We start from the raw sequence: 16,628 nt of genomic DNA on the forward strand, positions 1-16,628 counted from the left end.
GAATAGAGCACACAGCAACTTCCAAGCCACTGTGTAACTGCCACTACATTTTTAATCAATTTATTATTTTTTTTTTTTGGAAGTTCCTCCCACCATATCAAATTTGGCCCCACTGAGAACTTTTTATAGCCTTTTCCTGCTAAGTTAGAATTCCAAGCCCCTTTACATAATTTCTTTCCAACATTCATATTTTTGTCTTTTGGCCTTGAATATCACCTTAGTCCAAGTATTGATCTATTGCTGACACAACCCCCAGATGTGGCTGATTCATCTGGCTGATCATTTGGGACCTCCTTTGGGTGGGAACCTGGAGATCCAGTTCTACCTACATCACTGGGTGAGGGGACACAACGATGAAACCTTGTGCATTTTTGCAGATGAAGAGAAAATAATTCTGAGCCTGGCCCTCACTGTTCGTCCATATATGTTGAGCCACAGTTCTCTCTCTTTCTCTCCTCTACACATACACAGCAAAAAGGTAGTCCAGGCGAATCACTAATATGAATAGTGCAAAATGCATTTAACATGTGTTAAAATCAGTTTGCTGAGTATAATTGGTTTGGTCTTAGCCATCTCCTATTTCCAGTGGCTCGTTTCGAAACCCAGAAGTATGACAACGATTTGAAAAGACACCCTCCTGGCTTTGGAAAAGGAGAGCTCTCCCACGCTCCACATCGTTAGGAGATGAGGAGCGAGGCTGACTTCTACACATGTTCAGAGTCGCTCTTTACTGAGTGCGACCAAACGTCGTTTCCTTCTGGGACAGCAGGCAAGGTTGCGAGGAAGCTACCTTTGCCCGGCCGAGCCAAGGCGGGCCTGTTCTCAGTCGGCGGGACGAACCACCTCGGCGGGCTGTGGAGACGCAGCGAGGAATTTCCTTTTTCCGTTCCTCCCCCTCCTGCGGAGACCAGATTTCTCTCTCCGGCGGAGGCGCACCGAGAGGGGAGAGGGCTCCGAGCCGCTCGGCTGCAGCCCGACTGCTCCGGCACGGCACGGCACGGCACGGCGCCTCGCTCCCGCTGCCCTGGCAGCCTTCCTGGCCAGGAGCGTCCAACCCTCCAGAGGCGAAGACCCGGAGCGGCGGCTCCTCCCCCGGACCCGGGGCAGAGGGAGGGGGACTCGCTGGCCGACGCAGCTGGAGCGGTGGCGGGCGATGTGACCCTGGCAGCGGGGCGAGCTGCAGCGCGGCGGGAAGATGTGGCTGAAGCCCGAGGAGGTGCTCCTGAAAAACGCCCTCAAGCTCTGGGTGACCCAGAAAAGTAGCGGCTACTTCGTTCTGCAGCGCCGGAGGGGACACGGCGACGGCGGCGGCCGCTTCACCGGTACGGAGCGCCCGGGGGGTCGGTCGGCCGGCCGATCCCGCCGGACGGGGGAGGGAAGGGGCAGAGCGGGCCCTAGGCGGAGAGGCGGAGGAGGGGCGACCCCTTCCAGGCAGCCGCGCACAAAGCAGCAGGGAGAGACGTAGGAGCCGCCTGCGGACCCCCTCAGCTGAAGGGGCCCCGGGGGGTAGGCTCTTGGCCAGGGGGACCCCCCCATTCGTTCCCTTCCGGAGGGAGGCCCATCGGGGCGCCCTTGCTGTCCCGCGAGAGCGGCTCTGCGCCCCAACGAAGTGGTCTCCGAGGTGCCGCAAGACAGCCGCTGCCTCCCTGTTTGTTTCTGCAGCCCGCCCCCTTGAGGGGACGCGAGGCCGAGGCGGAGGAAGTAACTTCCGCGGGGATGAGAAGGGAAAGGCCGCTGATCCTGCGCCCGAGGTGGGGAAGGAGACCGAGGGGGAGAACCAAGCCCCTTTGTGTAGGCAGGCTGCGCCAGGAGGCCCCGCGAAAGAATGCCGAAACGGGAGACTTTTCCTAGGCTGGGTCTGCAAACAGTGGCTTTCCTTCTTTTCCCTCCGGGTTGTTGGGGGGGGATTGGGGTTGGTATAATGGACACCTGATTCTCTCTCTCTCTAATGTACGTCAGCGTAAACTGCTCAAGCCCATTTTTAAAAACGCAGAATATATTCAATAAAAGAAAAAGTTTGTGTTTTCTGGAAACCTCAATCCCGCAAGTTATTAATACTTATAATATCTAGGATATATTGTTTTGGTGCCTCAGGCAGCTGTTGAGGAGGAGGAAAATGGGAAATCAGAGACATTTATTTGAAGAGCGCAGTTCACAAGAGAGTGAAACTTCATTTGGAAGGAAAGAAGAGATGTATTAAAGACAGGTCATAGCATGAAACAAAATATGTAAACATTTTTCAAGAGATACCAGATGTAAACATCTCCATGTGGAATAATGTGGGCCAGATGGTAGGGCAATACACGCACACTGAATTTTTAAAATGCTAAGCTTAAGTAAGTACATTTATGATCTAGGACTTCTAATAGACACAGTTTATAAGGTATAATTATTGATATAAAAGTTTATTTCAAACAAAAATATATAGGCATGTTTTCTTAATTTCTTTTGCTTGGATGTTAGAAAAAAAATCTTTGACAAAGCCGTACAAATGTATTTGAACACATTTGTCCTAAACAACAATAAAGTATTTAGATAAATAATAGCAGTTATTATTCAGCTCCTGATGAAACAGTTCAGAATAGTCATGGTGAAACTATCTACAGTATGCTAATTATAGAAATAAACCATTTCATCATTTTTAATAATGTTGATAATTCTTTTACTACATTAATGTTTTACTAGGTGATGGCATGATAGCTTTCCACGTTATTGTGTGGTCGCTAAGAGTCCACAACAACTTGATGGCACGTAACCAACCAACCAACCAATTGTGAAATTAGTTGTTGCCTTCTGAAACTCACCTGCATTTTCTTTACCATGAACCAGTTTCAATACAGATTATAGCTAGGTTCAGTTATCAAACTAAGCCCTTATTTTAACCATGTTTGATTCACATAATATGCTAAGTCAAAGCCAAACAAATCTCATTATGGCTTAAGAGTGATGTTTGAACACAGTGTACCTCTGTGAATTGACTATGTTGAGAACAACAAATTCCTAATCTAGAAATGTCAGTTTTCTCCTGATTCTTAAAAATGGAATTATGCGCTTGGAATTTGTTTCTCAGATCTAAGTACTATTAATTCTATATTCAGTAGCCCAAATTAGTTCTGTACTTATATTGTAATTAAAATATATTGCCATAGAAGTGACAGTAAATGAATTTCAAAACTGGGAATTTTGCAAGTTTCATTGATCCTTTCAAGCCAGTCCTAATACACACTTGGCTCCACCTATCCAGCGTTCCTCCTATTTATTCCATTCTATATTGTATGTACTAATAGAAATCCCTGTTATCTGCCCTTGTATCACAAAAAGGATTCATATTAATTGGCGATATACTTGTAAATACTACATGCTGATAATAAACAATAGGAAAACATCAAAACTGACATGGGGACAAAGTACTAAATCCTTAATTTTTTTTCACCCTTTTCTGTTTATGATGATGCCATGTTCTACATCACTTCTTAATTCATATTTATCAGGTTTCTCATATATATTTCTACAGATTATTTATATCATGCATAATAAATTTATAGAACTCACTGGCTATGTTGACCCATCACCTTATACCATCACATGGCTTAGGGTGATTCGGGGAGCCATACTTTATTGTTTAATAATGTGCAAACTAGGTCACAGTGGCTTGTTTCACAAACAGTGGTTAAAATATTCTGATTTAATATTATATGTGGATGCAGCCATTTCCCCAAGATATAATGATGATCAAGTCTGAAGTCTTTACAAAAAAAAATAAGATAACTTGCAATGGTAATTTAACACAAATTAAACCTTATGTTCAGAGGAGACATGCTGCTAAATATTAAAGGCAAGAGAAAAAGACTAACTAAATCTCCTCAAATTCATTTCCTGACTCGATCAATCTTTTGCAGTCCCTAACAAATCCTGAAAAATCTTTGAGAAGACAGGTATAATTTGAAGGGCATTACATCATGTGCCTATTGTCTTGACAGTACTCATGTATTCATCTCTCTGTAAAGTTGTTTTAAAACTATCAACATTATACACAGTCATTAAGAAATTTGTTAATAATTTTAAAGTTGCTATTATGTGGTAACTCTGGGAATTTAAACACATTTTTGAACAAGATCATAGAGGTAGAAGTGTCGTTGAGGTTATGACCTTCTTCACAGCTAATTATGATTACCATAAACAGGAATGCCCTGTTTTTATGAAACTGGTGTGGGAGAATTACAGACTTTGAAGATTATGTAAAAAATCCAGCCAAAGTTAAGACCAAGCAATCACTGTAACAGCCTCCCAAATTGCATCCATATATAACCTCTTATTTTCTCTTAAAATTGTCCTTTTCCTTGAAGTTTTTGAACCATTTCCTTAGTTTCTGTAGTTCATACTTCTATATGTTTTCTTTGAGCAGCAAAATACCTCCTTTACCCCAAAGAAGCAGCCCTGCCCCCCTCTTTTTAAAAAATTGCTTTAATTTTGAGAAATGGTGTTGAGATCTCATGAAAAGTACAGTGCTTTAGCAATCACACGATAGCACTGGGAGACAAGAAAAGATTCTAAACGCTGGTGTGCTTCACTGAAAGTATAAGTGCTTTACAAATATTTGCCCTTGCGTCATCAGTCCTTGCTAGCATGAATAAAGGCAGGCTCTTATGATAATCTTAGGGGGCACTAGGTTGCTCATCAGTTCCTTACTATTACTATGCCAAAATGCATATAATTAAAATAAGCACATGATATTTCCTTTCTTATTCATGCCTCCTTTTCTCCTTCCTTCTGTTTTCCTGTGCTTTACCTCCCATATTTTAAGTACATTTCAGAGATCCCTCATGTCCAGTCTCTGAAAAAACACGTATACGGTGCTGAATAAATAAATGTACATGTTGAAAATCTCACACTGAAATCAACTGGATTTAGAAGTTTAGATTGCAGCTTAATTTTTTTATTCCTGAAATTTAGCCATCAAACCTATAGGCTTTTCAAAGGTGCTTTTACTTCCTTTAATGAAAAATGTACTGCATTTTAACATTCCCTATCACACATGGATAAGATATTGTCTCTGGATTTGTTGGTGTGACCCTGATTAAATGTTATATGTAAGCAAGATTTTACATACATAAAGATTCTGACTTAGATAAAACTTAAATGTTTGAAAAATTAGACACTCTTGAAAACTTTTTTGAAAATATGCATTAGACAAATAGTAGATAACCTGCATCCAGACTTTTATAATGTCAAACATCACACAGATTTGATACAGACGTGTACCATTTTGTCACCAGCTGTCATAATGTCTCCATTTCAGTATAATGCCTTTTAATATCATAACAGCGTCCAATTTTAATGGAATGCTGTCCTCTCACCAGATATATCAATGACTGCCTATTCATTTTATCTTCCTCACAAAGTTCTTGTTGAAAAGAAAATACCACTGGCTATGTTTATTTGCTGTGCTGAGTGATCTAAAAATATTCTCTATAACTGCTAGAATTAAACATGACCAATGATAGGAAGTATATTAGTATGTGACATTCACAAATAATGCGATTATATTACTGAACTCGATTGCAGATCTTCAGCAGTGTGAAACAAAAAAAAATCTTACTAAATATGTATTACAGACATGCATCTATATAAAAACCAAAATATTTTCTTAGAGCACACAAAAATTCCTTTTGATTTCTTTTGTTCATCATTAGGAATAATGAAAATAGATAATGTAGAAAATAATGGCTGTAGTCCAGATTGTGAATATGATCTGGCTTCCGCATATCCTACATAAAGTATGTTAGATGGTTCTGGACTTTACATGCAGAGGTTTGAAAAATCAAATGTTCTAAATTCCTGTTCCAGACTACAGCCAGCAAAACTAAAACAAGGTAGTATTTAATTGATTTACTGTATTATATAACTAGTGTTAATTCCACTTATCCTTTCTCTTAAAACAAAGTAGAGGTTTTCCTTGTCTTAAACTTTGATAATTCTATTTATATTTTCACAGCAAAATATGTTTAATGTCTCCTAGACTCTAAGACCAGAACAATATTGCATTACAGAGTCCCTATAATCTTTTGTCTGTCGCCTTTGCAGCAAATGTTTCAGGTCTTGCTTATATCCTTAAACCTTAGGTAAACACATTCATTTTTTTAAAAAAATTCAACTGATCATTTAGGGAATTGACTTCCTTTTTTTATTATAAGCACATCCTTAGCAATGAAAATAGTTTCACAGACAACTTAATTCAGATCCTCCAACAATGTCAGAATTCACCACATCCAAATTATTGTTGCAAGATAATTGAATTCTATAGTTTCGGACTTCTCAGATTAAGACTCATTTGGTTTTCTATAACAACTATTTTCCCTCCATTTAGAGTGATCATATACAAAGGAAAACAAGGCAAGGACAATTGCTGGCTGTTGTGAAAAAAAAATGACTATATATATATATACATACACATACGCATATACACAATCCAGAAACAAAGCATGAAGACACTTATCCTTCTGCATCTGGCCACTCTTCTATTTTTGATCTCTCACCACTGTATTCAGATAAATATTTTAGCAATGTAGGTAAGGCCCCTTATGCAAGCAGCCAAATAACTCAGGAAGCCTTTAATTAAGTGTAATCGGCTATTACATCCAAACTGGGAAACCATGGTTAACAATTTCAGAACAGGCAAGATAGTAAGCCAATCTGAAGCTATGTTGAAGTATACTGACTTATTCAGAAGCCGTTAACAATAGCTTCCTGGTTTAGAAAAAATGGGAAAATTTTTCAGGCAGAAGGATTTATCATGCTATAAAGAGTTAGGGTGGAGTAAGACAGCTGGAAATGCTATGATGTTTAATTGCTGTTTCCTAAGTATCTCTTGACTTAAAGCACCTAAAATATACATATGGAAAGAAATAAGATCAATGCTAGAGGGATCTTTAAAGTTTGTATATGAAAAGAAATACATTCAATGCTAGAAAGATTTTTTTTTCTGCAGATATGTGAATGAATCAATAAGTAGTACAAATTAGATTCCCTTTTTAAAAACAGAAATAACAGCATTTGTATTGAGTTTTCAGATATTCAGATTGTTTTGTATGTGTTATCCATTCATAACCAGGCTTTCTGCTCCAAGTGACTAGGATTTTTAAGATTATTTTGATTTTTTTTTAAACCTGTTTGATTGTACTTAAATTATTTATGAACTTAGTTTTCATCCAGGTTCATGACTGTACTTTCTGGTAAATAGGTGTCCTGTGATCAATGAACATAGTCCATTTCATGAGGATTCCTAGGAAAGTTAGATTGTACAGATATAAAGAGCATTTCCCATTTTAATATTGACAAAACGTCATTCATACTTCAGGAATTCCTTTTTTTCTGAGTACAGCCTTTCATTTCACATCTCTCATCTTAGTTAGAACAGAGTTTAGAAACTGCATTTGACTAAAATGATGAGAAATTCCTTGTGTGAGCATTATTATATAATAGCTACATCGGAAACACATATCTACAATCCTCTGTGTGCCTGTTTAGGGGAATTCAGCAATACTTACTTCCTGACTTCCACATCTTACAGAAATCCCCTTTCTGTTGCCCAAACTGGCAGCTGACAACTGCTTCAGCACTGGCAACAGACCAGAGTCTTCTACTTCAATTGAGCCAGCAGCCTAACGGGAATTAGATGGAAGATTGATTATACCATCTGGCATATAATTCATCTTCCACTATCTCCTTTCCTAGTATCTGCTGGCCTTGGTAGAATACCAATTCATATAACAGTTTTATGACATCTTACTTCTTTTTCATGAGTCTTAGTGCCATATATTTTACATGTAAATAAAGTCAAGGCTCCTTCAAGTTAAATTTAACTCTTGCTGACTCTATAGATTATAGAGGTTTCACATCCAAGTACTAAACAGACTCAACAGTGCTTGGCTTCTGAACCCAGCTAGGGCCAGCCAGGCGCTGTCAACAAGTGAGATACTTTATATATAATTTACATGACTTTTTAAAAAAATTCTCACTGTGCCCAAATCAATTGTAGAACATACATATTAAAAATAGATAAATCAAACCTAAAGTTTGGTTATATTTTCAGTGCAGAACTCATTTTTTGTTTTACTAGTGGATTTGTTATATATTATGTAAATGTGATTGAAAGGTTAAAGCAAAATAAGGAACTGGATTATGAGAACAGTAATTCAGTTGTGAAAGAGGAATTGAACACAATATGAAACAAGAAGTGTGCATGTGTGATATACTCAAATTAATATTTGTCAAATTACATCCTTACGCACAAGTCCTTAGCTCATGCAGGCTGAGATACTGATACTACCTGTTCCTACCCTACTTTAAATAGACTGACAATTACTGCTTGGCATTAAGATTTCCTATAACAGAATGCTGTAGTATTTTCCCGAAGTAAATAATACTTTTGGCAAGATTGCTTCATCTCATCTTATGCCATACATTCCCTAAAATCATATCTTAAAGCCCTATTTTAGGTATTTGGTCCATTCCCAGCCCCTATCCCTATTAGAGGTAGGACCTTACAGTGTTTATACATGCAATATAATTAATAAATAATACATGATTATTTTAAATATTTGTTTGTTTTAAAAAATGGTGTTTGTACTTTTACCCAAGTTTAGGTATGTGTGAATTTCAGAGGAAACTGATTTTTTTCCTATTCTATTTTTTGTTCCATATATCTCTGATAGCAGTTTTCCAGCTATGCCCTTGAAAGTAATTCTCATTAAAATGCAAGGCCTGTCTAGTGGTGATAATTGAAGCAGACTAGATACTCACCGAATTAGGACAATAGTTGGTGGAAATAGAAGTACCATGTTGCATGGAAGCACTGTTATTATTGTCTATTCATGCTGATGTGATACTTAGGCCTCTTGTATGGATTGGAGGCATGGCACAATTGTTTCATATCTTAGCCCCAGAAAAAATATATGTTGTTTATGTGCTGCAGTGAAACTTAATACAAGTACATGGAGAGGTATAGTTTTGGTCTTGCCACTAATTTAATAAGCCAGTGAATAATGTATTAAAGTTTTTTCATTTTCAAGATTTATCATTATTGAGTTATACCTTTAATAACAACAAAAATTCTCAAGGCTTAAGTTCTGACTTCAGAACAGTGACTTCAGTTCTGTGAATTCCAGACTTGAATTTTGATAAACTTTTCATTTAGAAGTAATATTGCTGACTAAATTAAATCACATAAACCTAATTAACACATGTTCTTCCCTTTCCATTTATTATCTTATTCTTGTCCATCTTGTCCATAAATTTTGGTTTGATTAATATATATTGAGAGTGAAAGTCTGTTTTTCAACTACCCTTTGCTCCTGTTCTATATTTGTCTAGGTCGTCTAGTAGGAGCTCTGGATGCTGTACTTGATTCTAATGCACGTGTTGCTCCATTTCGAATTTTGCTACAAGTGCCAGGATCACCTATTTACTCTGCCATTGCATGTGGTGAGTTATTGAACGGATCAGAGGTTTACTGGGCCATTGCCATTGGTGAGTTATATATCACACAAAAACTGAACTCTGAGCATGCTATGGTTTGCATGTCAAAGAAAGTGAAGGTAACCCAAATAAGTAACACTACTGTGTGGGTAAGGCTTACTTAACAATGTGCATATAATTTGTAATATTTCCAGGTTTGTTTAATATTAAGATTTGTTGACACAATATTAAACATCCTAAGTTATGCCATTGTGGAAACTGTAAAAAAGATGAGCATGACTTTTCATACTAGAGCTCACATGCCTTATTTGCCTTTTTCCCTAAGAATTAAAAAAAAACTATATCCTCTCCCTGACCTGCAAAGAAGGGGGGGCAACTTTTAAACTTTTAAATGTATTTATTTGTATGCTTTAAATATTTTATGAATAAAATATTAGCTTGTGTCTAATGCTGAAAATACACAAAATTGAAATTGAAATGTGATTGGATGCATTTTCACAGAACTACATAGGGAGTGTCATCTGGATCCTGTTTTGATATTCAAAATTGCGGTTGTCAGTTTGATACAGATCATATATACTCATATAGGGTTGCTCCTGCATTCTTTGTTGGTGTGGTAAGGTTAATAAAAGTCCTCAATCCTAAAAAGTTGTGAAAAGAGGGTATTCTGTTGCTGGAAGTGTGAGGAAGGAAGTTTTTTGTTGATTCCTCATTTTTTCTTCTGTTCACAAACAACTACTGAAGGGAAGAAGAACATGGTAAAAGTCTTACATCCCTCCTTGCTGCTGATGGAGAAATTGTAGACCCTTTGTCAGTACTTTAAAAGTTGCAGTTCAAGTCCTTTTGTTTGTAGCCATATTAAAATGGGAAAAATAGACGTATTACTCAATTGCTGATCCCCCCCCCCAAGAATCAATAGAGTTCCTTGATTAGCAGAGTGCAGTTTTGTTTATGTGGTTACTTCTCTTTTTTTTGCAGATAATGTTTTCTCTGGTATTAAGAGAGCTGCAAGTTTTATATTATCAGTTTATTAGTGTAATTCAATTTCTTTTTTAGGGTAAACAATTAGAAAGCTTGATAATCTTGTACAAACTTCCTTATTAGATTCTGCCTTGCATTCCCTAGTCTGTTTCCTTTCTTTTCCAGACTTTAATACTGATTGGTCCTGAAATTGAAACGCTTTTTTTAATTAGAGAAGAATGCCATATATAAAATAAATTGCTTTATTTAGTTGGTGGGATGATAATTGATATTTATAAGATCAATTTTGGTTGTGAGCTGCCCAGAATATGATACAAGATGGGCAGCGATATAAATGTTTTAGATAAATAAATAAAATATTGATCACAACATGCAACCAAAGCATTTCTATGGTTATATAAAGAAAGATTAATAATGTACTCTGGAGGAAAAAAATACATTATTAGATTTGCTTTCCAAGAATGCTGCCAATAGCAGCATGGAAATCATTCTTGAGGCTTGATAATAGCAGTCAGGAAAACAACAGGTGGACTCTCTCTTGCTCCCAGCAATTGATTTTTGCCTACAATGTCTTTGACCTTGCAGAAAATGAAGGGTAAAAATGATGAGATTATCTTTCACTGTTCTTATTTACATGTTAGTTCAGAAAGTGCAAATTGAAAAAAAAATGGGCAAAATAATATGCTCTCTATTCATAACTGTCAGTAAATCTATTTCATGTAATATTTCATTTCATTTCATGTAATAAATTTTCCTATTGTCAGTCATTCTGTCTGGTGGACACACTGATGAAGGCTACAGTGTCCCTATTCAAATTATAATTGAATAGGGACATTTATGGTTTGCCCTTAAAAACTACCACACATGAAAAGCTGCATATTTTAACCCTGTGAGATGCTGTGTCACATTAATATCAGAGAAGAAAAGATATAATTTGATTATTCAGTAATAATTGTATGGCAAAATGTACCTATGTAGACTATTGTAAAGTTCAGCCAAACAAAATGGTCAGAATATTTACTCATAAAATGAGAACAGAATGAAGAGTTGCAAATGAAGCCTGATAATTATAGGAATTTATAAGCCAGTGTACTTCTTTATTCAAGGACTCTGGGTTCTACTTCATACATTTAAACTGATTTGAAATCAAATTTATGCCTTGCTATATCTACTTAAAACAGATTACAAGTCTCAAGTAACAGTACACAGTTCTATTAATACTAAATATATACATAACTAAAATAATAATTTTTCATGACTAAGTAATTGCCATCGGATGTATATTTTGTACTTGTAACCAAGTTATTCTCATCCATTTCTGTTCCCTTCTGATTCAGAAGTCATTCTGTGCTTCTTCTCTTTTTCATTAAGATCCTGTAGGAGCGTTGATGCTAATATAAATATCTCATTAGAAAAATTTAGTTGCTCCATCAACTTCTTTCCTTTTCAGAGAGCAACAGCTGTCAACAAAACAAGTGAGATGCAGCATTCCAAAATGAGATATGTAGATGGGACATGGCCAGGAGTACCAGGGCTTTAGGCTAGATCGGGAAACAAAAAAATTCCCAGTTTAAAGTTTTCCTTTTTAAAATTTGACTTCAGTTTTATCGCTTAGTCAAAACGCCTGGGCAGTTGGGCTTTAAAGCTCATGGTGGCATTTTGCAGCCTATCTTGTTTTCAAAATCTAGTAGAGATGAAGCTAAATAATGTGAGTATTGTGCTGAAACAGGAGTTATCTTGATTAATTGTGTTTATCAAGATACAGAGTCTTCCTGTTGAGGAAGTTAGCTCTTGGACAGTTTCCCTGGCAGTTGGCATTCTGTATGGGAAATCTAGCTGTTGAAAGTGGAAAACATATTTAGCTATGTTTATCTCTCTGTTGTAAGAGGTAACATGCAGTATCTTTAATGATAGCAACCTCAGGTTAGACTAAGTTTATGGGTCTTTTGTTGATCTCAGTTTCCTCTCCCCATTGTGAAGAACTGGAAACGGTAATTAAATGGTTTTTTTCTTTTGGTTTTTTTTTTCCTTTCCAGTAATCATGTTCTTACATACACTGGCCAGGTTCAAAAGTTATGCTAGCCATATTCCATGAACCCAGCCATTGTGGTTTGTCGATCATCATGTTTACCATATTATAGGCAAACATAATTATTCATTACATTATAATTAACAAATCACATCTTAACAGAATTTGTGAATTTATCCTTCTCTTCCTGACTTCTATATATTCCCATATAAAACAATATAGAAGTTGTATTATTTATTTGTTTATACCCATAAAGGTTCTAAACCATTTGCTGAAGTAGTAAAGGCTTTGCTTTTGTAACAGTGGATTCATTGATTATTTCAAGATTAGGAATTTAATACTGTTTAAATCGAACAATCTTACTTTATTATCTGTAAGCATTAGTCCAGATTCTTTCTATTTTTTCATTTGCTGACCACTTTTGCATGACAGAGTAAATTAGATTATCAGTATAGGCCTGATGTGCTGTCTAAACTCAGAACACTCTCAAGCTATGCTTAAGATTGAATGCCTCAGTTACAGTTTTACCCAGACTTAGTTGTACATTTTCTTACTGGCCTCTTCATGTCATCCAGAGATAGGTTTGAAGGATCATTCTGTGATTAACATTTCTTCTGACTTCCAGATAGAGTTGGGGGGTTGAGGGATGCCTCAAACTCAAGGCACAGCATTTCTTTTTCCATTATTTATTTTCAGAAGAGGAGGAGACAGAGCTTTCCAGGCCATTACATATTTATTTCCTGAGCAGTTTTTTAAAAATATAAGATGTCAGTAAAACCATTGATAGCTGGGATACAAGCTAAACTTAACTGCTTACTGGGTGGGGTGAGGGCTCTCTTGGATTATTTAGTACTGGACTGACAAATTCAGGCAAACATACCTATTATGAGTATATTACTAGTTTAGGTATTGCTTATTTAATTAACGAGAAATGAAAACAAAACATATATTTATTCTGGACTATTTTAATCACTTTCTCTTATTTTTAAAGTATTTGGAATGTGATAGAATTTATGTGAGGCCTTCCTATACATGTATCAGACTAGGGTATAGAACTTTAAATTAGCAAATGTAAGTTGCTATTGCCATTTGTAAATGAGAGCTCGCATATTTAAAAGTTCATACGTGCACGTGCAAACACATACACACACATCACTTGCAGGCAGAAAAGAAAACAAGGGGAAATGACCAGGACTGTTTCTTTTCTTCTGACGTGCTTATTTTGCCTGTTGATGTGCTTGTTTTGATTGTGATTTTTTTAAATGAAATATTTAAATGAAATATTAAAAATATTTAAAGGGTATGAAATTTTGTAGTATATAAATTGATACCCAGAATCCTTTTACATCATTATGCTACAGTTGTAGACAAGAGATAATTAAACTAGAATTGAAGTTAGCTAAGGAAATGTTAGTTCAGGGATCTATTAAGAATATTGTTCTGATTCTTGTCAGAACTGAACCCAAGACAGCTGAGCTGTCATGGAATGTTAATATAAAAATACTTCATTTGCTTTAGCTTTAATCATTAGGAAGAGACACTTCTTAACTATACGTAAATACTTGTGACTGTATACAATGCAGGTGATGCATAAGAAATGTCGTAGCAAAAATCACAACAATAGAAACTATCATCTGTAATTAAATAAGAGGTTCTGACTTTTTGTTTTCTCTTTATGGAAATAGAAGGAGAAAGTTTATATTTTTGCTATAATAAAAATATAACAAGTATATGAGAAAACTTTTCTTTGTGGAAAACTGTCTCCCCACAATTGTATTGTCTTGTGCTAGGTGCCACAGTTGAGGAGATAAACCATCACTGGGAATGGCTGGAACAAAACCTGCTCCATACCTTGCCTGTGTTTGATAATAAAGAAGATATTGTCAGCTTTGTCGAAGGTAAAATAAAGGTAAGAAAATATTCTCTTTTTCCATCATTTGTACTGGTATTAAAATAAGTAAAAATATTGCAGGTATTTTCTCTGGATATCTTTAAGACCAGAAATTTATAAGAAAAGTTAATATGTGGTTGGGCTCATGGCTTTGTACTCTTGAACTTTTTCTCCAATTGTGCCTGATGAAAGAGAAAGTTGATACTAATACTTTCAATTTTCTTTCCTACTATCAAGTTATATGTTTATAATAGAAGTTTAATATCTCTGCCTTCATTTACTTTACTCCATAAATTGTGTTCTTCCCATATACTTTATCTTCTAGTCTCCTGTGTGCTGAATTTTCTTTATATATGCCTATATGCAAACCATTATGAAATGGTTATTTTATGTTTAGGTAGATAATCCTTATTAGAAAATCCTTACCTGAAAAAATGGCTCACAATCAACAAAGCATTAATAGGAAGATTTCATTTACTTGTATAGAAAAGTATAAATAAGTATTTGATACTTGCTGTCAGTATTTAATACCTGATGTTCTACCCATGAATATTGTACTGGTCTTCTTCGATCAAAGTTATCTGCTTATGGAATTCCTTTTTTTTTTCTTTTAACCAAAAAGCAATGTAAGTCCTAAGGGTCTATAAGAAAATTTCCAGAATCCAAAACTGCACTGTTGGGCAGTGTTTTCATCAGGAAGAAGTACTGAAATATAAGACAACTTTGAATAGCAGCAAAATGTATAGGGAAAGCTCCCTGTTCTAGTTTTAATGCCTAGTAAAGACAATTCTACCTCTCTCCTCACTGTCCATCTTAAGATTCTGACACAATGATCTCAACATCAAGTCCTGCCTCCATCTCTGAATTGTCACAGATGATTTCATATGGCTACCAGAATTGGGCTGCAGAGATTCAAATGGCAACTAGATGAAAGCAAAGAGGTACAAAAATTCTTTGCCATCATCTAGTGGTTGCCCAGACTTTTGCAGCTATGATCTGGTAGTAAGGCCATTTTCCCACTTATAGCCTCTTCAGAGCATTACCCAGAGGCTGAAATGATACAGGGCCTGTCCCCATTACTGCTATTTTAGCACAATGATGGCTTGATGATTCTAGAAGACACTATAAGGTGATAGTGGAAAATGACCTAATGCACCTAGGTACCTTGAAGCTTGTCACAATTTTGGGAATATGAGGTTGGTTGTATATTCTAATCACAAGCATAATTTTTCTAGAGAATTGATCTGTGCCCATTAGCTTCTGAATTAATATTCTTACTCAGCTATGCAATTTACTGAGTGTGCTTGAACAATCATCATCACTTGCCTTAATCTCCCTCAAAGAGTTATTAACAAAATAAAATATGGTAAGCAGGAAACCATTTATATCATCTTCATTTTCCTAAAGAAAAACAAAATAAACTGTCATTACTAATAAATGAACGTTACTATTCTGTTCTGTCATTGTTTTGGATAAGTAATAGGCTTACTTTGTTATTGCCTTTTTCTCCTTTAAGCTTTTATTGCATTGTCTCTCATAAACGTATAAAGATAATTTAGTGTTTGTGTCTTGAGCTTCTAGTATGAGATGTTGTGAAAGATAGAGTGTAACCATGGGGCAAAGATGCCAAGCTTCTACAGTAGGAACTCATGAGACAATGCATGCTTAGGTCCCTGAAATCTTTCTTTTATTCCCATAAGTTCAGTTGAGTAATATGCTGCCTGGTAGAACAAGCCATCCTTCAGAGAAGGGAGAATGCTTAAAAAATCCAGTGGGAATGGTCAGGAATGAGACAGTTTGGGTTTTCATCTGATGAGTTCTGTCCAGTCAAGCAGCCCTTGCAGTAGTGGCCACCTCCCCACATCCTTGCCCAACAGCCCTTGAAGTCAGCTGTTGTTACTGCCTTTTTATCATTGGATCAAAGGTAAATGAGAGGGCTACAAGAATGTGTTCTTCTTGGCTGGAATGGAGAGCTGCAAGAAGAAAAAGTCCTTCAGTGAAATATTTGGCAATGAATAACTGCATAGTAAGGAACTAGCCGTTTGACTTCCCAACTACAGTCATTTTTTAATGAACATGTATCATTTGTTAGCTAATACTGTACTGCTAGTTAATGAGCAGTAGCCTATCCTTATACTGAATTATCTCATTTTAATTTTGTTTACTTTTTATAAATTATTTGCAAAGACAGTAGAAACATTTGTTTGCATATGATTTTTAAGCTGTACACCTCTTGTAACACATTCATTT

The 16,628-nt window shown here is 36.4% G+C and overlaps 1 protein-coding gene across 3 annotated transcripts in view; it reads left to right on the plus strand.

Annotated features, from left to right (window-relative positions):
- The first annotated feature begins 945 nt into the window (after window positions 1-945).
- Window positions 946-16,628, plus strand: part of TBC1D8 (TBC1 domain family member 8) — a 37,856-nt gene continuing 22,173 nt past the window's right edge. For 2 of the 3 annotated variants that reach the window (XM_088136612.1, XM_088136613.1), the window contains exons 1-3: window positions 946-1,322; window positions 9,373-9,528; window positions 14,278-14,396. In XM_088136612.1, coding sequence (XP_087992738.1) covers window positions 1,196-1,322; window positions 9,373-9,528; window positions 14,278-14,396 — 402 coding nt within the window. In that variant the 5' untranslated portion in view covers window positions 946-1,195. The remainder of the gene's footprint in view (window positions 1,323-9,372; window positions 9,529-14,277; window positions 14,397-16,628) is intronic. The other variant, XM_007430632.3, reaches the window with a different exon arrangement.

This window comes from Python bivittatus, unplaced genomic scaffold (genome assembly GCF_059951505.1).
Source record: "Python bivittatus isolate LINGU-HERP-01145 unplaced genomic scaffold, Pbiv_v1 ctg000060_np1212, whole genome shotgun sequence".
In the NCBI taxonomy this organism is placed as follows: Eukaryota; Metazoa; Chordata; class Lepidosauria; order Squamata; family Pythonidae; genus Python; species Python bivittatus.